The 23,303-nt window shown below is 42.7% G+C and overlaps 1 protein-coding gene across 1 annotated transcript in view; it reads right to left on the bottom strand.

Moving 5' to 3' along the window:
• stk11ip (serine/threonine kinase 11 interacting protein) overlaps nt 1-23,303 on the bottom strand; it is a 36,073-nt gene extending 12,770 nt beyond the window's left edge. Inside the window, exons 1-22 of the mRNA XM_061715757.1 lie at nt 23,141-23,303; nt 22,819-22,886; nt 19,465-19,667; nt 19,167-19,241; nt 18,969-19,064; nt 18,769-18,876; nt 18,604-18,675; nt 18,377-18,506; nt 17,935-18,038; nt 17,752-17,841; nt 17,618-17,659; nt 16,979-17,146; nt 16,374-16,455; nt 15,739-16,257; nt 15,426-15,641; nt 12,355-12,473; nt 11,028-11,271; nt 9,494-9,648; nt 9,162-9,411; nt 7,139-7,248; nt 6,233-6,330; nt 4,168-4,349 (exon numbers count right to left, since the gene is read on the bottom strand). Coding sequence (XP_061571741.1) covers nt 4,168-4,349; nt 6,233-6,330; nt 7,139-7,248; nt 9,162-9,411; nt 9,494-9,648; nt 11,028-11,271; nt 12,355-12,473; nt 15,426-15,641; nt 15,739-16,257; nt 16,374-16,455; nt 16,979-17,146; nt 17,618-17,659; nt 17,752-17,841; nt 17,935-18,038; nt 18,377-18,506; nt 18,604-18,675; nt 18,769-18,876; nt 18,969-19,064; nt 19,167-19,241; nt 19,465-19,667; nt 22,819-22,885 — 3,130 coding nt within the window. The 5' untranslated portion in view covers nt 22,886; nt 23,141-23,303. The remainder of the gene's footprint in view (nt 1-4,167; nt 4,350-6,232; nt 6,331-7,138; nt 7,249-9,161; nt 9,412-9,493; nt 9,649-11,027; nt 11,272-12,354; nt 12,474-15,425; nt 15,642-15,738; nt 16,258-16,373; nt 16,456-16,978; nt 17,147-17,617; nt 17,660-17,751; nt 17,842-17,934; nt 18,039-18,376; nt 18,507-18,603; nt 18,676-18,768; nt 18,877-18,968; nt 19,065-19,166; nt 19,242-19,464; nt 19,668-22,818; nt 22,887-23,140) is intronic.

Here is a 23,303-nt window from a genome sequence, read left to right as displayed (position 1 = left end):
GCGATACTAGCAGACAGAGCGAGAACTGCAGGTCGCGTACGCGTTCAGTGTCTTTTTGAGAACGTGCACGTCGACGCGTCAAATGTACGCAGGATACGCAGGATACGCGAGACGTGACGTCACGCGTATCCTGCGTCTCGCGTACGCGTTCTGAACTGCAAGTATAAACGCGGCTTAAGGCGCAGACTTATTCGGTAGCCAGTGAGCTACTAGATCTGGGCTATGTCCCGCCTCCTCAGTCAGTACGTGCACATGCAGCGATTCAAACTGGTTGGAGATCATTTGCACACATCGTACTGACTTTTAAACTGCATGTGAACACCTTAAGTCAGTCAAGTAATCTGATCAGACTGGATTCATCAACCCGCTTGCAGCACCTAGATAAGCCAGTCGCAACCGCCTTGTTAATGCCATGTGTACGGAGACATGGATATTACAGTCTGCGCATGCTCGAGAATTTCCCCCGGGTGGGGTTTTCCCCCGGGGGAGGGGATTCACCTGGAAGTGAAAGGAGACGACGCAGGACGCAACGCTGCTCAGTAGTAGCTCCCTGGGGTGTCGTGTGACTGCTTCAGGGGTGTCGTCAAAATATTTCCTATTCTGACATTTCATATATAAATACTGTATTTTCGCGACCATACGGGCGCCGTGTGAAAAGGCCAAGCCTCAGTCTTGTGTCATATTTCTGTATTTAACACACACACGGCGCACCGACCGAAACGGCACACACACACACAAGAACACACACACACAAGCACAGGAGTGTGCGTATTTAAAAATACAGCGGGAGCAAAACTTTGTTTGATTGTAGGCTACTTTATTTCAGTTTTTACATTAATCAAACCCATTAAGTCTCATCCTCTGTTTCTGCATTAAAGAGCTCCGCTAAATCAGCTGTGCCAGTCCGAATTACTCGCTGTCAGAGTCACGTGCCGTGCGGTGCATCGGAAATGCACGCTTTTGCAAAAGCTCGCAAAATAATCCCAGCAGACACGTTAGCCCACGCATCAACAATCAATCTGCAAACTGTGGCATAAAAAAAACAAAATACACCGTACCCTACGCCGTAGGCTGCGTCTATTTAACGCGGACCTAATGCCGCGTTCCATTTATCCTCGGAAGTGGGGATTTCCCAGTCCCCAGTCGGAATTTTCAACTGGAACGCCCCTCGAAGTGGGGTTTCCCACTGGGAAAGTGGGAGAGTCTTCACCACCCCCGAGTTACCATTCCAAGATGGCTGCCATTCCCAGTTCCCACTTCCGATTTCTGAGGTAAATGGAACGCGGCATAAACTCCGGAGCCGGCAGAAAGAAATCTCTAAATTTCGGAGCAAATTTCTTAACAGGCGTAGCTACAACTGTTAGATTTCATCTATTAAACCAACATCTTCCTAAATGATTTATTTCAGCCGGCGTGATTCTCAACAGAGGAGCGTCCCAGAGAGAGTTTCTCTCCCGGGGCTGACGCAGCGGCTTGACCCGGCGGACACGTCTCTTCTCGGGCTGTGAGCTGAGGCTGCTCCCCGGGAGCGGCGGCTCTTCTCATCTCCCAAAACATCGGGTCAAATTTCTTAACAGGCGTTATTTGGATAAACTGAGCCCCGGTTGCGGATCTTAAGGTTACCTTTATACCTGAAAAAATATTAAAACTTAATAAAGTGCAATATTAACAGCGCTACAGCTGAAATTAAAACAGCTTTTGGCTCTCTGCTTCCTGATCAGGGAAGGGATGAAAACGAGGGGGAGTAGGAGAAATGGGACAGGCACCTGGGCCAAGTGCCCTAGATCTCAAGTGCCCTAAAATCTCCCCCTTCTTTTTTAGGGGTTAGGGGAGAAAAGAAGTGCGAGTGGAGAAAAGAAGGGCGAGTGAAGGAGAATTGGGATTGGCCCTTAGAATGCACTTTTTCCTTGTTGTTAAGCGGAGGTCAACCGGAAGTGGCTCTTTGTTGAAATGGTTACCATGGTTACCTCGGGTACAGCGCCACCTAGCGCCACGGAGTCAGCCATGCTCTGGTTACAGTGGTTTATTCAATCTGATTCAGTCTGATCTCAGAACAGCATGTGTGATCAGATAAGTTGATCCAATCTTCTGCATGTCATTATCTGATCAGATCTCCAACCACCTTGAATCGCTGCATGTGCACGTACTGACTGTAGATTGACGCAGAGCTGATTTGACACTCGAACCACAAAAAGAAAAAGCCCAAATGAGAGAGATTGTTAAAAATGTATTGCTTTTGGGTGAATACGGTCAAATTGGTGTTCTGTACTTCGTCTGATATTTTTTGGATCACTATTCACCGTCAAATAATGTCAATTTTAGTCAAACTTGCTTCTTGTAATGGAGTAAAAATGTTTGCTATGTTTGACTTCTCCTTTTCGGTTTCAATGGTTTGGACAAAGGTGTCGGATCTCTCTGATCTCCCCGACAACGATCTGCAGCGGGCTTGGGTCGGCCTCCGCCGCACTGCTGGCCCGTCTGAGCAGAGGCAGCGAGCGGCCGACGCAGAGATTAAATGACGTATTAACGTGGCAAGTTTAGCGAGGTGCCATCCAAGACTTCAATTCAGAGTAAGCAAAGGCGACAGGCAGAGCGTGTTTAGAACCAAGTTTGCAACAAATGGACTCTGGATGGTGCTCTGGTCTATGTCAACAATGCAGCTTCCTCTCGTTTCAGTCCCAGACTCTCTAACCGCTTCCAACGTCAACACCAATGCCCCTGATCATTTTCACATGAAGGCAAATACCACATCACCGTTTGATATGTAAGACAGCTGAGACAGATTAGACTTTCAAATTCCTGTTTCTAAAGGAACTGCTGTCTGTTAACTATTATATTTGTTTTAGGGATATATCTATCGCAAATCTCCTATGACAAAGTTTGAGTACAATACTCAAAACTAATAAACTCCAAAGTGAGAAAAAAAAAAAACATTTCCCCCCCTCGTTCTCGGGCTGTAAACTCCCCAGGCCTCGGGTTATCTCTCACGATTCAATTAAGTTGTGTCAAATTTGGTTGGAGAAAGAAGCTCCGAGCTCCAGATAGATGGCTCGGTTATAACCACATCCTTCCCAGTTCTCCCAGCCAGAGAGTCCATCATCATTCCAGTTGTGGTTTTCAGCTTTGTCCACATGGTAAAAGCCGGTTTGGACGATAGACAGGACTTGTTATGGTTAAGCGTTTCCATGCTTCTTCTGGAAAAATATTTCAACAGCTGTATTTGGGTTAATTCAGCAGAAAGAAAAGAGACAACTTGGCTATCTTTGAATTCAGGCTAGAAGAAGATGCTTTAAAAAAAAAAAAAAAAAAAGAAAATCTGATTTTAATTCGACTTCAAAAATGCACCTAAAAATATTCCTGCTTTCAGACGACCTTCTGTGGTGTTTCTGAAACAATCTGCAAACGTTTTCGGCCGCAAGAGAAAACAAGAAAATGAATGCTCTTCATGGATTTACACCAAAATAAAAACCTCTCAAGGGAGACGGACACTTACACAAGGAGGGAGAAGGAAAAAAAGAAAAGAAAAGTTTACTTTGGTGCAAATGGGAAACAAAACTTGAGGTGGTGCTCCGAGCGCTCGGTGTTTACCCGCGGCTCACCTCTTTACCCAGATTCAGGACATTTGGCCTGTAGTAACCTTGTGAGACAAACACACGGCGCTGGAAACATATCTCACCCGAGCCCATGCCTTGGCAAACGTACAAACAGGCAGGGTATTTAAAAAAAAAAAGAAAAAAAAAAGCTTTCAAACAGACTGCCCCCTCGCACTCAGAACGATGTACAGAGCGGCCGAGCCACTCCACTATGCTTTCTGTTCTTCCACATGTTTGGAGATTCATTTTACGCATTTTTTCAGGAATTTTAAGCTTTAAAAGGAGCTGTTTTCTAGTAAAAGGACTTCCTCTCATCCTCTGGTTGTCCCTTGCAGTGGATATGTTCTGCACCACCACAGAGAGAGACGGAGCACAAATAGGAATCACAAAGCTCAAATGTGGTGTGGTACTAGTTATACAGCCGAGCTGGTTGGGTTTCTCATCTGTGGCGAGGAACAGGCTGTTCCAGTATCTGCCGAGGGGATTCGACAGTCCACAGATCCTGCATAGAGCAGCAGTAAAAAAACAAAACTAAAATAACAGGGGGCTTGTGTTTGATCGGGTTTCATTTTACCTGTCAAAAGGCCAAAGAAGCGTTTGCAGCGCACGCTGTCCCTCACCAGAAGTGTGTAAGCCACACCTCCGTCACCAAACTCCATGTGGATGCTCTGGGAACCCAGCCCCACCTCTAGGTAGCTGAGATCCAGAATTGGGTAGTTATCCTTCTTCTGCAGCCAGTCAGTGAGCAGACCTCTGCTGGGAAGAGAGAAAAAAATATGACATAAGACATCAGAAAGTGCAAAAAACAAACACAGATGACGCATTTCATCACTTCATCCAGTTACGTGATGCGTAAATGTTCAGAAATCAAAACAAAAAGCTCATATTCAGAATAACAGTGGCTCTGGGTCGCATAAATCTGGACGAGCGTCACAACAAGAGCTTGGGACTGGAGGGAAGTCCATCCCGTTTGCACCGGCAAACAACAATTATTCTCATTTATGCGACGGAGCGGATAAAAAGAAGAAAGACTGAAGATACCAGAGAGGAAAAAGTCTCTGCAGACACTGTGTTGTCAATGCGTTTTCAAGATGTGACCCAGAAACCTTTGCAGGTTATGCAACATTATCCACATCCTGAACAGAGGGGTGTAGAGTTACCCACCACCCCACCTCCCGATTGAACATCACAAAAGTTTACAGCATTGTGGCGCCCTCTTTTGAATCATTGTCCCCATCAGGACCTTTTTTCTCCAATGATAATGATTCAATATTATATATATATATATACACTTTATACTCATAACCTTTAAGCTTTCCACTTTGCAAACATTTACTTTAACTTAAACATTCATGCATTTGGTCACACCTATGTAACTGTAAAATGGACTGTCAATAGAAGATAAATTAGCACTCAGTAGGCAGATTAGATTAGGAACCAATTCAAAAGGCCACGCCAAGAGCTCAGTGTGCTCACACCGCTTTTACGAAGGTCTGGCTTTTCTTTAGAGCGACTGCTAACAAATTTCAAAGCATTGCACACGCTCTGACTCATTGCACTTCGTCCCAACAATCACTACGTACTAGACTCAAAGTTTATTTTGGACAAAAAAAAGAAATCTTTCTTTGTTTCTACAATTAATGCCAAACAGTAGAGTCTTAATGCAATAGAGATATATAAACTTAGCAGAATTATAAATAAGTGGATAAAAAGAGATCGGTTGTGTGAGTTTCATGAACAAACGTTAGCCCCCCTCTTTTATCCTTTTTAGGAAATACAACTATAAAAAAGAAAAATTATCTGATCAAAGTAGATTTACAAACCACAGCATTTATCTTTTTCAACTGTGATATTTATCAAACAAACAACAACAAAAAAATGATTAGGCAATGCCAAGTACCCCCTTTCTGCTTTCATGGGATCTAATGATCAGCCCATGATGAAATGATCTCTAGCAGGCATGAAGACCTCGATAAAATCAAGGGAGAGGCTGGTTCTTAATTCAGGTCCGGACTTGCATTTTTTGGGAAGTCGGTACATGTAACATCTACTGTTTGATTGGTTACAAAAATAAATACTTTTTCAACACAAGTCTCCACTGGATGCATCCCACATAAAAAGGGCGGAGCAAGAACACATCCAGGTATTTCTTCTGTTTGGCAATCAAAGAAATATCAGAATGAAACCTGTCCTATATTCTCACCACAAAGGTTAGAGTCAGAAGTCCTCAAATTAAAATACAAACCAGCCTGATATATTTTAAATATGTAACGGAGACATATGAAGAAGAAGAAAAAAATCCCCTTTTCTGAGCCACTTGGTCTGTCATTCAGTTCTCCGTTGACATTTTCAGAGTTTTGTGACCTCACAGACCCGGGTCACAGTAAAATGATCCACCGTAGCCATCTTTATCTCTCGGTCATACGATTCTGCATCTGGAGTTTCTGTGATTGTCTGGCTGAAGCCACGAACTATGACTAAAAGACTCCATCCTTTCATCCACAGATGGTTGGATCCACGGTGTATCACACATATTTGCCAAAAAGTGTGATAAAAGGCTACAATTATCTGATTATCCGTGTAGAAATCAGTCTAATGTAAACACACGGAGGGAAAAGAGAAAAATTTGCTGTACTTACTGCACGTCTGATCTCATTTCCAGGAAATAGATCCTCTGGTTTGACACGACCAACAGCGAAGGAACCTCTCCAGGCTCCCCAAACTTAACTGCTGACATCTGAACATTTAGAAGAAAATGAAAAGAGGATGCATGACATAACAGAGCAAAATCTCTCACAACATTTTCTGACATATATAGTTGCTTTCATGCATGACTTTTTTTCTGACAGGGTTATTATACAATTTCACCAGGAATCTTCAAATAACCATATTTTCAGACGAAACAGCTTCAGGTTGAAAAACAACCCTATTTATTTCCTCTCGTATAACACAAAAAAGAAAAGCCACATGTGAAAGCTCAAGCAGCCGCTGTCAGTGACTTAATATTCGTAAGTGAGATAAATAGAGTGAGACGTCGGCGTCTCCAGCTGTGGGTTTGTTTGCTCTTTGCTCTCCGTCCAGGTGTCTCGCAGGGAAAATGCGTATCACGCCGACACGAAGCTCGTCCAGGATGTGTTTCAAAAAATGTTTAAGTGACAACAGGGGGGAGCATAAACTTGTCTAAGGAGCTCCACAAAGGCGGGCGGGTTCCTGAAGATTTACTGACAGTGTTCGTCTTGGCTGAGTGAGATGAAACCACAGATGAAGTCTAGTAAAGTTGTCACCACTTGGGGAATTCTTTCAACCATCACGGCGATAAGTTATGGGACTTACTGAAGCTGCACTCATAAATGAATCAATAACATCCACATAAAAGACAAAAGACTGGCAGCCATCTTTGCCAAACATTGATTTAAACACAGATTCTGGTTATTACACGGCTTCCTGACATGAGTAAAAATTTAAAAACCAAATCTGCTCAAAGTTCCTTTGAATGATGGAGACAAGATCTTGTTCTTTTGCACGAATGTTCTCGACTTACAAACCTTGAGGTAGGAGTGAAGCTCCTCTTCCTCTTCGAAGACGTCTACATCCAAGAAAAGCTTTAGTCGATGGTCCACCGCCTCGTAGTCCTCGGAAAGTAGATCCAGCTCATCTACAAGCACAACGGTAGATCACTGGGTGATTATACGGCTTTTTAAAGTTGGTCTACATCTGTTCAGCCCAAGTCGTTGGGGATTTCTTTCCAAACCAAAGCCTGTCACATTTTGACACTCAGGAAATACTTGTAAGCTCAGTTAAGATGTGACGACGTGCTTTTTTTCTGTCTCTCAGAGAAGCAGCTGCTCTGACTAAGAATTAACATTTTAAAATCTGGGTAAATGATGGATCATGGGTTCTGCTTGCGTTATATGAACTAATTCATTTTCTGAATCTCGATCCCAATTTCATTCCTCAACTTTTAAATCCACGCATACCTGTGTATCCCAGAAATAACTGGGTTTTACTTCGCTGAGCGTAATTATCCCTTGTGTGAGTTTAGTGCCCGTCAATTATTCATAATTAAGTACAGGAAACATAGGGCCTAGGTTGTAAAATCTCAGCATTTTTCTTTAAGAGTACTTAGCCAAACTCTCCTTCCATCATTTCTTGCATTTTCAGCACCACAGACTCTAATGAATAAGTTGCTTTTTGGCTCCTTTATTCATCCCCTCAAATGATATCTTCCACTGATAGTTAAGCCATAGTTTCCTGGCACCAGTGGGAATACTTACATATTTCTTGGCTTTTACAAAACCATAGCCAGATTTTCTGAACAGCAGACCACAGCTTAAGCCAACCACTCTCAAGCAGAGAGGCCTTTAAGAGCAATAAATCCAAGAAAGAACAGCAACGGGGCCTCATTTGAATGCTGATGAATGATCAGAGCTAATCACAAATGACAGGGCACGGACCCGCAGAGGCCAAAATAAACCCGGAGTCTTTGATTTGAAGAGAGTTCAAACTGAGATTAGATTAAAGAGGCATTTGAACGGTCAGAAAATGCTCTAAAAAGGTAAAAGACACACAGTGGCGTTCTGCAGAAAGACAGGAAAATTAGGATTCTGTCCTGCAACAATGAGTGCATTGTGTCAACCCTCCCAATGAAAGACAGTCTATTCAGTGTCTGTCAGTGTTTTTTGGATGAGTGCGAGTTATCTCTGGTTTAAGTCAGTGGTTTCACAAGGACAGATTACATGCTACTCCCTCTGCAACTGGAGCACTGCAGAAAAAGAGAAGATAGAGAAAGCTATCATTACTGCTCAGTCCTCCCTCTCAAAGGCTTTCATTCCTCTCCCATCACCAGTAATGACTCCAATCTGTCTCACTGCACAGTCACCATGTGGTTCATCCAAAAATGGCCGGCAGATGTGGGTGAGCTCGATCCCGTCACAGAGGGAGAGAAAAGCCTCCAAGGCTTCCCGCAGCTCGCAAAATCTGCGATATGAGAATACTTCCTCCATCTCCGATCACTTTGAATTAAGACTTAAAAACGGTGGAGGAAACGCAGCGAATGTAGCGTAACTGCTGCAGCTGATGTGTACGACTTGAATCCGAAGTAATAAAATACCACTTAAGTTTTACAGCTGTTTAGACATTCCTCCAATAAACAGCTCTGCCAACATCACGGTGTTATTTTGGATATAAAATGCGTGCGGCTGACACAATTCATCTATCAATACTCTTTTAGTTGTCAGGGTCTATACTCAAGTCGGTAAAAAATTGTTTTTTAAAAAATATTATTCCATGTAGCTCTTTAAAAGTCAAGTCAAGGCAACTTCTTTTTACCATCATCGTAATCTAAATTTGCCTCTGGCACCTTCTTTCATTAAACCTTCAATTTAGATAAGACAAATTGCTTTCTTAGTCTGACACATGTATTGCTTTGGTCCAAGTTGAAATTGCAGTTGCAACGAATCTTAATCATAGAGCAAATTTAAGTTGAAGGCCAGCACCATGGATAGTTTCCTCGTGACATACATTAACTGCATGTCTGTTAGTGGATGCTGAAAAGGGTTTCCAGCTCACCTTTGGGAGTGGATCGGCCCGTAGGCTGGCCTGGAGGTGGCGTCGTACCCGTGGCGGTGTAGTGGTAACTTCCTGCTAGATCCTCTTTACTTTGGCATTCTGTGTTGTACGAGAGGCTGCTGGTGTCGTCTGGACCTTCTCCGATGAAGAAGGAGCTTCCTCGGGCCGTGACGAATGTGGGATCTCCTGTGGTGGTGGCAGCGTCCTGGATGGGACTGCTGCTGATGCTGGCGTCCGTGAAATCATCCTGCTGAAATAAACACACCACATCCAGCTGGTCATTGAGCTTTGGTTAACGGGAATATTGATTAAAGGAAAGGACAAAACAAGACCTTGTTGACACTGGGAGAACCCTGGGTTATGTCCAGATGGTCGTCTTGGCCGTCAGGACGCAACTGATGATACACCGGCGTGCTGCTGTAGGGGGTCGACAGCTCGGCCACCTGAACCACATGGTCGCTGCCACATTCTGGACAAGTAGGACTTTCTACTGAAAAAAGAGAAATTGAGAAATATACGTCTTCAGGAAAACAAATTTGTAGAGCAAAGATGCAACTGATACACCAATAAAATGTATAAAGATCATCATCTCCCTTATCAAAACTACTAAAAATCTAATTATTTTAATGATCTTATCACTTTAGATATCAATTTGATTACACAATGCCACTGTCTTTCGGGTCATTAGAGGACAACAGTCAAACGGAGTCCCATAAAAATATTTTTTAATCTTGACACGATTATACAATATAATCATGCATATAATATAATGTCAGGGCTTCATTTTGGAAGAAAAAAACCCCCAAAACATTCTGTTTACCATGAGATTGCATCATTTCCCCATTGTATGTAAAAACTCATTTCTTAATCATTAAACAAATAGTTCAATAATTTAAAAAAAATTCAAAACTATGCATCAAAATCAGTGTTTGTTGTTTTGATTAGAATTGACGTTCATTGAGAGATTTAGGGAAAAAACTATTTATCTGGCATGCCTTTGTAGCAGTTTCTGGGAGGGAACTTTTCCTTTCTTTTTTTGCCCTTTAATGACCTGAAAGTGTGGTAAATTAAGTGCAATTTAAATCCAACTCAGGAACAACCATTTGGATACCATAAGACCTAAAATACTTTAATATAAAACAACAACACCAAAAAAACCCAGAAACTATACTTTCAGAGGAATGTTTTGCAGCACGTGTAATTCTCAAAGCCGGAGGCAAATAAATGTCTAAATTCAGACGCGTGCGAATGAATCGCGCACATGCCGTCTGAAATTTCAGCAGAACAAGACTAAGCTACATAATAAAGGCGTACGGTTTCAAGGGATTCCTAAAACATCTGTCGAACAAAGCCCGGCAGTGTGTCCGTGCGTGCCCGAGCAGGTTTAAATGTCAGGTTTGGTCGGATCGCAGGGAGGAGACTGCTGGAGCGAAGGGTGTTATCTGTCCCGCGGTGATTATACAGGTGGGAACTCAGAACAGCCAGCTTTAGAGGACACAACAGATAACTCCTGGGATTCACTCAAGTGAGGCTGAAAACAAGACTTTTTTGTTTGGTGCAACTATGTAGTCTTGTTCGAAACTGCAAGTGTGAGCCTGATAGCGCTCTGACGTAGAATGAACTTGCCACTTGCAAGGTGCGACCTTGTCTTCAACCGTATCTCTGGTTTTAACCACTAAGCCTCCTGACACTGATTCAAACAAAAGAAATGCAAGCAGTAACCACTTTCATGAACACGTAAGATCCTATGAGTTTGATTCAGCAAACTTGTCCTTGTTTAGATGAGAAAGTTGCTGAATCATCCCAGAGGTGAACGTGCAAAGCCTCGTTAATGTGCACAAACCTGAAAATCTTCACTGCTCTCACCTCCATTGACTCCTTCACCCTCGGCCTCCATCAGCATGGCCTCACCCGGTTCTTCCTCCCCCTCTGGCAGCATCACATCCCCCGTCTTCCTCCATCTCCCCAGAGCTCCGTGTTCTCCAGCCTTGCCCCGAGGCGTGAACTCGGACCTGCAGCGAAGGCACTGCAGACGAACGCAGCGCGGGTCGACCTCCGAGCTGCGGCGCTGGTTTTCCTCCGCCACGTGGGACAGTAGACCCGTTAAAGTCTAGCCAAGGAAAAAGTTAGACATATGTGCACAGTGTGAGCATATAAAAATGGGATTATGTCTGCATTTAAGTTTTATTTGTTTTTTAAAGCGGGACAAGAAGTCAGTTGCTTTGTTTCATATTTCTTACTACAATTTGGCAAAACTTCCATGTTTCAGAATATCATGACTAAATCAGCTGCTCCTTAGCAGATCCTAATGGAATATCATCTCTACCAGACGAGAACTTGGATAAGCAGAAGTTAATGGATGGACCAAAGACAGATGGACTTATGTTATGAGCAAGGACAGAGGTAATTATCACCACAACCTGTAAAGCATTATGTCTTTCCTCCCTGGCATTGGGTTAAGACACTTGACAGGCAAACTGCCAAATATTCTGCTTTTATAGGAGGTGCTCACGCCTGCTGATAATCAATGAATCAAGTGTGCTTTGCACCACTTGGCTCCTGCTTACCATCCTTAATTTCCATGGAAACAGTAAGGGTTCATTTAGTTTCCATAAGCTCATTCTGCACTTTGGCTTAGTTTTTGTTCATAAAACATGAGCGATATGTCATGTGATATTGTTCAACTGAAGTCATACTTGCACAACTTTTAGACCTGTAAGACCACATGATTGATTACATCACAATGACATAAAGCCTTCGAAATAAAAGAGACATTACTGTCCGTATTTGTTTAAACAAAATATACAACTCCAGTGAATGAAAGCATCACACGCTGGTCTACTCTGTTCCTTTAAAGTGTTATCTGGAACAGATTTTTATGTTGCACAAGCTAGTAAACATGGTACAGATTGTACTGCCGGAGGCTGATGTCAGACATGAAAACAAAACAGCCCAAGTAGAGGGCAGCTGGTGAACACGACCAGACTTGTAAGGCCTGACCAGGAATTCAGTGGGTGGGTATCTTTCCTTTTACGTGAATGCTCGTTGCTTTATGGAACGGGCTCTGCAGGTCACGCATGTCATTATTTGGGTGTGCACATGAGAAATCATACATGTGCTCCTGCCAGCAGGCCTCGGCTGTCTGCGTTTGTGCATATTGTAGATGCAAGTGTGTGAGAGTTTGTCAGCTCACCTGTGCTGCCTGCTGTGGGTCATCGTCCAGCAGGACGTAGCATCTCCTCCTCTTTGACTTGCTGATGTAGTCGAAATGAAGCTCCACGGCCGGTAACAGATTTTCAGTATCCTGAAAAAAAATTCAGAGTCATTTATCAAGGGTCCAAAAGACTGGGCCGTTCTTGATAATGGAGTCAACAGCAGTAAAGCCATGTAAAACCATCCCAGACCCCTGCTAACAGATACCCACCTATTGGGAATGTTTTTATACAGACATGCATGTTTGGTTTTGAATGCTTCAGTAGTGAAAATAAACTATAGGTGAACATTAGCCCTATAAAAACTCGAGTCATTTATAACCAACTGTTACATTACTTCAGAGGTCCCATCTCAGGTTCCAGATTCACCAACTAGTGATGTTTTTACTTAAAAGAGAGTCAGAACCAGCTTTCTTTGGCAGACAAATAAGATCCAAGTATGTGAGGAAAAACTATTTAAGTGATGTAATTGTATTAGTTTTTCTCGTGCGAGCTCTCAGGCAAGGTATTGTTTGTTCAGTATTAACAAAGTAATAATATGCTTCAGCTGCTTTCAGAGTTACTGAGTTTCGAGAGAGAAGAATCTCAAGCTATTGTCATGCTATCATAAGCGCTACTAGAAATCACTAGGAATTATTTGACTTTTTGTCAGTCGATGAAAATACAAAGTAAACCCAGAGAGATTAGATTGTCAAAGAAAGTTAAATAATGTGCATTCTGGGAATTTTCTCCAAGAGAATCGTGAGTTAATTTATCTAGCGTATTAAATCTTTTTAAATAGTCCATTTTCACTCCACTCCTCAAATATAAAACGTTCAGTGCATGGATTTTCTTTGGTTTCTATGCCTTCTACTACTAGGTAAGATTTAAAATAGGACTGACTCACCATTTGGTTAACCGGGATATGTGCCCGAAATGCGCTGCTGGAAAATTTTGTCATTCCCAAATTTTAATTTACTCGTGGAAAACACAGCATTTTTCTTCGAAATGACCTGCTATTTTAGAGAAACCAAGCTGCTCGTTACACAATCAAATTTACCAGCATCTGCGGCAGCATTTCTCAACAGTTTGAAACAATTTGGAAGAGTGCTGAGTCCAGCTAGAGACTGGGGACTGTTTACTTTGCCAGAAAGGATCCAAGGCTGGAGAATGGTACTAACCATGAATATATATATATATATATATATATATATATATATATATATATATATATATATATATATATATATATATATATATATATATATATATATATATATATATATATATATATATATATATATATATGCAGCGGGGAAAAATAAGTATTGAACACGTCAACATTTCTCTCAAAAAACATATTTCTAATCAAGCTATTGACATGAGATTTTCACCAGATGTCGGCATCAACCCAAGTAATGCACACATACAAAGAAATCCAAACATTTAAGTGAAATGGCACAGGGAATAAGTATTGAACACATGAAGAAAAGGAGGGGTAAAAAGGTCTGGAAAGCCAAGAAAACAGCTGGAGTTTGTCAGTATTTAGAAAGTTAACCTGTCCCCTATTAGTGCAAAGTAATATCAGCTGGTTCAGTCCTGATTGATGCCTTTTAAAAAGGTTTCTCACCAGCAAGGTGTTAGACAAGAAGCATTGCATGATGGGTAAAAGCAAAGAGCTGTCCAAAGACATACGCAACCTTATTGTTGCAAAACACACTGAAGGCATTGGTTACAGGCGCATTTCTAAACTTCTGAAAGTTCCAGTGAGTACCATTGGGGCCATCATCCGGAAGTGGAAAGAACACAGCATCACCATAAACCAGCCACGGCCAGGTGCTCCTCGCAAGATTTCAGACAGAGGAGTCAAAACAATCATCGTTAGGGTTCTCCAACAGCCCAGGAACACTCGTGGAGAGCTGCAGAAAGACCTGGAATCAGCAGGTACCGTTGTTTCAAAGAAAACAATAAGTAATGCACTCAACCTCCATGGCCTCCATGCAGCACACCACGCAAAACTCCATTTTTGAAGAAGAAGCATGTTGAAGCTCGTTTGGAGTTTGCGACACAACATTTGGATAAACCCATGACATTCTGGGAGAACATACTCTGGTCAGATGAGACCAAAATTGAACTCTTCGGATGTCATAAGACACAACATGTTTGGAGGAAAAATGGCACCGCACATCACCCCAGAAACACTGTACCAACAATCAAGTTTGGAGGTGGGAGCATCATGGCGTGGGGCTGTTTTTCAGCATGTGGTACTGGTAGACTTCATATCATTGAAGGAATAATGACTGGAGAAAAGTATGGAGACATTCTTGATCAGAATCTGCCGTCATCTGCCAGGCTGCTGAAGATGAAAAGAGGGTGGATCTTTCAGCAAGACAACGATCCCAAGCACACAGCCAAGGTAACACTCAACTGGTTGAAGAAAAAGAAAATAAAGCTGCTAGAATGGCCCAGCCAATCACCAGACTTGAATCCAATTGAAAATCTTTGGAAAGAACTGAAGATCCGGGTTCACAGAAGAGACCCCCGGAACTTTGAAGATTTGAAGGCAGTTTGTGTGGATGAATGGGCCAAAATCACACCTGAGCAATGTATTCGACTGGTTTCTCCATTCAGGAGGCGTCTTGAGGCTGTAATCACCAACAAAGGTTTTTGCACGAAGTATTAAATACATTTCAGTAAGCTTGTTCAATACTTATTCCCTGTGCCATTTCACTTTATTACACATAACTTAATTTATGGACATAAATGTTTGGATTTCTTTGTATATGTGCATTACTTGGGTTGATGACGACATCTGGTGAAAATTTCATGTCAATAGCTCGATTAGAAATATGTTTTTTGAGAGAAATGTTGACGTGTTCAATACTTATTTTCCCCACTGTGTGTGTGTGTGTGTATATATATATATATATATATACACTGTATATATATATATATATATATATATGTATATATATATATATACATACACACACAGTATATATATGCAGACAGTTGGGAAAACAAAGGCTCCCAGGCTCTGACAGCTAACTTCTGTCTCTACATCCTCTCACCCCTTGGGTCCAGGCAGCCTCGGTTGTCTCCACCCGAGCGAGGCTGTCCAGCTCCAGACGACACCTCTCCTGGCCTTGTTGGACGTCCACCTCCAGCAGAAGTCCAGGCTTAACTCGCAAGAAAACCTCTCTTCTCTTCTTCCTGCTCTCCTTACTTTCACCGCCTTTCTCCTCTTTGCCAGACAGAACTCCAACGAGCAGGGGGTGACACAGGTCAACTAACAAGAAAAAGAAATAAAGAAGCAGCAGAAAGAAAAGATGTCAAAGCGGCTGCTGAGCTCGTCTCCTGACGTCTATCGTGATGTCAAACTCTACCTCCCAAGTCCTCTTCTTCAACGTGATGGACATCTCCACTCACTCTCGTAGCAGATCTCTGGGATTCAGGGCTCGACTGAGGTGGAGTTACCACTTCCTGCTTCACGGCGAAGCCGTCCGCCGTGCTGCCCTCCAGAGTGGACTCCGTGTGCTGACTACTGTGACCAGGCCACTGCAAGGTGGAGTCTGTTTCCAGGTCGTGCTCCATGTCATCGGCTTCTATCCTCCGTTCTGAGGAGAGAAGTGGTGGTGGGAGGATTTCTGGGACTTCTGGGACTTCCACGTTGGACAACGGAGACGGCTGCAGGCCAGGATCGGCGTGCGGACAGAGGGCGGAGGCGCCGAAGCCGTTGGGGAGGGTTTGACAGTTAGAAGTTGGACGGTGTGTGTCTGCAGCCGTAGTGACGCTAGTGGTTGATCCACCGTCTAGATGGTGTTGATATCGTAGCCAGTCTTCCCCCAGCTGGTCCCTGAAGCTGGACATGCGCTCGATCTCCTGCTGGTGGGGAAGAACAATGTCTGGAGAAGAAACATCAAGTTGACATTTTATACATTGGCCAGCCGTTGACAGTCAGCTTAAATCCATTTTATGAGCCAGTAAGAAGATAAGTTGCCATGACTTTGCAGTAACAAACCCTGTGCGGAGGACAAGGGTCTGGACTCATAATCCGTGTCACTGGGCTCGGATATGCTGGCCCTGCGCACCTTCACCTTGCTCTGAAACACAACAGGGATGGCTCATTTATACAGGACTGTCTCAGAAAATTAGAATATTGTGATACAGTTCTTTATTTTCTGTAATTCAATTAAAAAAAAACAAAAATGTCATACATTCTTGATTCATTACAAATCAACTGAAATATTGCAAGCCTTTTATTATTTTAATATTGCTGATTATGGTTTACAGTTTAAGATTAAGATTCCCAGAATACTCAAATTTTTTGAGATAGGATATTTGAGTTTTCTTAAGCTGTAAACCATGATCAGCAATATTAGAATAATAAAAGTCTTGCAATATTTCAGTTGATTTGTAATGAATCCAGAATGTATGACATTTTTGTTTTTGTAATTGCATTACAGAAAATCACAATATTCTAATTTTCTGAGACAGTCCTTTAGCTGCTAAGTTGTCTCTGTCCACAAGTGTGAGATGAGACTATTTTACAAAGCTATTAATACGATTTAATTCACATCACAAAGAGAGAGAAACAGAAAAAAAAACAAAAGCAATGACTCCTACCCGGGACTTCTTCTTCCGCAAGCGTGAGGCCCTTCCGTCTCCAACAGACAGGCTGTCGCTCAGATCTCCTGCTCCACTGGACGCCTCCTGATTACCTGGCTCTGGTGGGACGGTAACTGCTGCAAAAGTCTGTGTCTGGACGATCCGTTTGCCTGCTTTTGGAAGCACCTGGAAAAAGGAAAAAGTTAGGCTTGTAGATCATGCCATGTAGCACCAGCTTACTGCAAAAAAACAACAGCCTGCACACAGTAAAGCACGGTGGAGGTTTTATCATTATATGCCAAGTACAGGAGGCTGAAATCAGAAGATTAACAAAACATTTTACAGTAAAATAGAGGAAAACATCTCAGGTATTTGTGCAAGAGAACATGAGGCACACGTCCAACAATGCAAAGGTTGGTATGAAAAAGGGAATATTGTCTATTTTGAATTGGACAGGGATGGCCTGGCCTAAGTGATAGTGAGTTGAGGATTGATAATACAAAGAGTCCAGATTAAATTCAATTTTGAAGATATTATTAATATGAATTCAAAAGCACCATGAATTCTGACTGGGACAGAAATGTGGATTCCATCTTATTATAATGCAAATGATATGAAATACAATTTAAAAAAATGACAGCTCTGTGCTTGACTTACTGACAACTCAGAGGAGGAGAGTGGGGTTCCATCTAGTCTTAACTGGAAAGAAACAGAAAAAGAAGATGACACTGAATCCAGATCCCTTGTCTACTTGATAATGGCTTTAGTCCTAAATATAACTACTAACTTACTCTGAGGCTGGCCGCCTTCGGGGAGAGATGTCGGACAGTGCAGGAGCGGTGGGTCTTCTGGAAGTATAGAGGATTTCCTTCCAGGTTTAACTATGACCACAGATGACATTTGATCCGGTAAGACAATCATCTCAACGCATGTGCAAAATATGGCAGCGTTTGAGGGCAAAGGTGTGCCCTTACTGTGTTGAGGCAGTGCAACAGGGAGAGAGGAGCCAGCTGGGAGTGCTCCAACAGCAGGTTGTAGGCCAAGTCTAAGTGCTGCAGCGCAGACAACTGCTCCACACCTGTTTTATCAGCGACGCAGGGAAAAAGACGAAGAACAAAACAAACCTTCATATCAAATATCTAATTTGATTCTCAGAACAGACCACATGAACCGGCAGATGCAAGGTCATCTAAGGCTTTAAGTGTGGGATTTAAAACCACATCCAAGGCAAAAGGAAGAATTTCCAAAACAGTAAGTTAAGTATGACGTTTTTTCCCTTGGTTTGTTTTTCTTTCTTCACCCCTTGATCATCTCTGTGATTTCATTGGCCGAATTCTTTATCTGATCTGATCCGAGACATTTGTCTGGTACAAGGACTAGATCAGAAACTCCAGGACGGATGCCAGGCGACTCTACCATTAATCGTTTCCAGTTCGTTGTTCCTGAGGATGAGCGTTAGGAGCTTGGACGTTGCGCTCAGACCCAGCGTTGGCGCCCCCTGCAGGCAGTTGTAGCCCAGGTTCAAGTGCTCCAGCTCACTCAAGGGCTGAGGGAGAAATCAGTGAGAAAATAGAATCAGTAACCAGGGAAAACTCATCATTTAAAATTAATTTCCTTTAAGGATACAGGAGTATCCATCCTACCTTTAAAAATTCAGCACATTCCTGAATCTTATTATGGCTTACATCCAAAGATTTCAGGACATTTAGTAAACTCTATAGAGGAGAGAGCAGAGAGTTTCAGTCAGATGAAAATGAAATCAGCAAATAAGTCACTAAAGATGGGATAAGTGTGCAGGTGTGTCTCACAAGTGACTGGTCAAGGCAGACTATTGAGTTGTAGCTGAAATTAAGGGTGTGAAGCTCCAACCAAGGCAGTGCAGAGCTCAAGTCTCCTCCACATAGATAAAGCAGCTCCTAAATAGCACAGCCAAGAGAGAAGAGATGAGCCGGTTATTCTCCCTCCCAACTAAGTGAGTAAGTGACACCTGGCGGCTAACAGACTGTACCTCCATGGAGCTGAGGCTCTTTGAGCAAGTAAATACTTCCAGTTGGGAGTAAACTCCTCTTAACCCTTCGAGGAGGTGTGGAGGGATTCTCTTTAGCTTGGGAGGAACGAAGACAAACACGTAACATGAGCTTTACTGTTACATAAGCCTGGTGTGAGAAAGGGGTTTGGTTAAAAATAAGCAAAAAACAAACGCTACCTCTAAACACTTGAGAGACTTGAAAGGGAAGATTTTCACAGCAGAATGTAGTCTCACTCCCGGTGCGTTGATGAGCTGCATTTAAACAATAAGATACATCATAAAGCTGCAGAGGCTCAGTGTAAGCAGCTATATTTGAACAGTTTTTACTATATTTTTATAGTAATAACAAAATGTTTTGTCAGTTTCAAACGATTTCAAAGTCTAAATGTATGTAAAGCATATCTGATGCTACTGTGGAGAACTTATGCTGCCTTTCTTATTATGTTCAATCCAATGCGAGGGTCCCAAGGCGCACCTTAAGGGATATGGTCTTCTGCAAGATGTCAAACAGGAACTGCAGCTGGAGCAGGGAGGCGGTATCAGCAGGGTGAGAGGGCAGCGCCAGGAAGCCATGCTGCTGGTGTCTGGACAGCAAGTACTGTTCAAAGAGCCTGGTAAGCTGCTGTAAGCTGGCAGCTGGTAGGGTCAGCGTGCTGCTGCCATCCAGCACCAAGTCACCTGCAGAGAAAAGACGACCCGTACAGAAATCATTTGGATCCATAGCCAGTTATTACACCATCAAGTGGGGGGGAAAAAAGGTTGGGAAAAGTACAGATAATGTGAAATGTATCAAAGAGTTTCTGCATTGGACTCTTTTCACACGTTTTAGGTGTAAAGCGTTTTATGTGCATCTGCACAAAGAGAACATCCCTGATGGAACATAACCATGTTTCCCCCTAAATAAACATTTTCACTCAAAAGTTTCCAATATGTTAAATGAGACAAATGTTTAAAGTATGTTATTCAGGTAATTTAGGAACACAGGACACATTTGTCTATTACTGCTGAAACAGAAAACTCTGAGAGGTTATGCAGCACTTCGCCAAAACATGAATAAGAAGAGAAAAAATAAAAGGAGCCCCTTTAGCTTTGATTTCAACACACAACTGCCATGGTATAATTTCTATAAGCATATCCAAAACACATTTTTGTCCAGAATGGCACTTATTTATTCATTTTTATCTTGTATTGATTCTGGGTGGGTGAGATTTGCCATGCAAAGGCTTCTCCAGCACATCTCAGCTCCTTCAGTGTACTAGTATTCAGTTGACCTCATATCAGCACTGAACCGAGATCTGACCCCCACAAGTTTGCACTGAAGACACTAGGCATGATGTATGCGTCACATGATCACTGCTCTTCTAATACAGCTCTTTGGTCATAATATCTATATTTTTCTCAACATCATTTATGTGGAAATGCTTCTTCTTTTACTATTAAACTCCAAGGCATGTTTAAGTAGATTTTTCTTTCCACTTTTTTCCAAACATTACTGTCATCTCTGCTCATTCTTTTCTTTTTTTGATGAACACATTTCTCCTTTGAAGATGATTCCACTACTAAACTTTAATACTGCTGTAACAATTTGAATTTCCCCACGGTGGGACGAATAAAGACTCCTATCTTATGATTCACCAGCATCCTTTCAGGCTTTTAATATCTCCAATGACAAAACAACAGTTAAGGAACGAGAAGTTCCTCCAGTACTTTTCCACTTAGAGACGTCATTTTCTTACACACACACACACACACACACACACACACACACACACACACACACACACACACACACACACACACACACACACACACACACACACACACACACACACACACACACACACACACACACACACACACACACACACACACACACACACACACACACACACACACACACACACACACACACACACACACACACACACACACACACACACACACACACACACACGATTCTAGATAGGACTAGCTGTTAATATCCCTAAAATATATCAGCACGATAACTCCTATCGGACATGACTGTGGGGTGGAGTTTGGACAAGATCGCGGGGCACCACCAAATCTACACGTCATCAGTTGTGTGCCTTGTCTTCATCAGGTGTTTCGGCCTCTTAACACAATACACCCTCTTCCAAGGTTGGCCTGCCACAGGCTGATCAGACCTGGGTGTGTGTCATATGGTGGCACCCCGTGGTCATCAGCCAGCCCACGTTGCATCCCTCCGTTTCAGCCACAGCCAGTGACTGCTCCGTTCGGCTGCTTTGGCAAGTTCTTTTATTGCCTTCCGCTGGGCCTGTCCTCTGATCCCAACTTCCTTCAGGAGCCGTGTGGTGGACCTGGCTACAAAGCCTCGGCAGCCAACCTCCACTGGCCACACCTTTACGTTCCATCCCCGCGCCTCAGCATCAGCTGCTAGGTTAGCATAACGCAGCCTTTTTCTTTCGAATGCTTCGTCGATGTTATCCTCCCACGGGACAGTCAGCTCCACAATGAAGACACGCCGGCAGGACTTGGACCAGAGGACCAAATCTGGGCGCAGGTTGGTTGCTGCGATTTCTGGCGGGAAAGTGAGCCTCTGGCTGAGGTCTACCCGCATTTCCCAATCCCGGGCTGTGTCCAGTGGGCCTGAGTTTGGAGGTGATGGCTTGGTTCTCCGTTTCTCCCCTTCTCGGACGAATGTTGTCTTCCGTGGGAGGGTGGTCTGGGTTTTGAAAGGCATGGCGTTGATGGTGACCCTCTTGTCCTCAAGTTCGGCAGCCAAGCACTTCAACACTTGGTTATGGCGCCAGGTGTATCTTCCTTGAGTCAGGCTGGTCTTGCAACCCACCAGGATGTGTTTGAGGGTTGCTGGGGCTGCACACTGCAGGCAGGCTGGGTCCTCTCCATACCAGAGATGTAGGTTGGTTGGAGAGGGCAGGACATCATAAGTGGCTCTGATGATGAAGCTGAGCCTATTAGCCTCCATGCTCCACATCTCATTCCACGTGATTTTCCTCCTCTCCACACCCTCCCACCTCATCCAGCGTCATGATTCCCCTACTAAACTTAAATACTGCTGTAACAATTTGAATTTCCCCACGGTGGGACGAATAAAGACTTATCCTATCTTATGATTCACCAGCATCTTTTCAGGCTTTTAATAACTACAATGACAAAACAACAGTTAAGGAACGAGATGTTCCTCCAGTACTTTTCCACTTAGAGACTTCATTTTCTTCCATTTATACATACATACATACATACATACATACATACATACATACATACATACATACATACATACATATACTGTATGTGCTATATGAATATATACTGTATGTCTTAGATTTTGTGACTTCAGTGTCCTATTGAAAGTAGTTTGAGATGAAAGATTCAGTTTAGCTACAAAATAAAACAAGATTTAAATAAAAAAAAATGCAGAGAATATGTTTATATATGTATAAGCCACGCGTTTATTAGTACTTGAATAGACGTCTAACCAGGTCATTTTAAACAAACCTTCATATTTAAAAAAGAAGAAAAATCCAAGGCACTCTTCTTCAAATATAAAAAGCCTTTTTATATTTGAAGAAGAGTGCCTTGGATTTTTCTTCTTTTTTGACATCCTTTTTCCCACCAAAGAGCACCTTCGTCACATGATTTAGATGAACCTTCTGAGCACTCTGGACTTTCTTTTTGTCTGGAAACCTTCATATTTGTCACAGATAATTGCCTGAGCTTAAAGTGAGAACAACATTTCCACATGAACAACTCAGCTATTCTGGCTGCAGAAAAGTCTTTTACTAAATACTTTCTTCCGTATTCAAAGACACATGCACATTCATACCATTTTCACGAAGGAGCTTGGCCAGGCTGTGTACCAGGGAGGACTGTCCCGGATGAGATACAGCCATCCTGAAACATTTAACACACAAAACTCAATATTAATACTGCTGTTTCAAGAAATAACACTAAATGCTTTTGTGTGGCCTTTTATAAACAGACGGGTCACATGTCTAAAGCTATGTAGCCGTTATTCGCTTATTACAAGAGAGTACCTGAAAAACAAACCATATCAGCAGTACTCGGAGTTTATTGGGGTTAATAAGGATTTACCTTAGCGGAATTAGCATTGAAAGCAGCGCAGTTTTCACAGCTAAACATCTTACCTTTGCAGTGACAGCCAGAGGATAGATGGCTAACATCAAGCTACGGTAACGACAGGTTAGTTTTTAACCATTTTCGGGTGTGAACGCGAGGAAAAACGACGTTTTTCCTGCTCAAATCTGGCTGTCATTGTACATTCCGCCTTTATGTTTACAGTTCCTCTCG

Source organism: Cololabis saira, chromosome 24, assembly GCF_033807715.1.
Source record: "Cololabis saira isolate AMF1-May2022 chromosome 24, fColSai1.1, whole genome shotgun sequence".
In the NCBI taxonomy this organism is placed as follows: Eukaryota; Metazoa; Chordata; class Actinopteri; order Beloniformes; family Belonidae; genus Cololabis; species Cololabis saira.
This window is presented reverse-complemented; position numbering and strand designations above follow the sequence as displayed.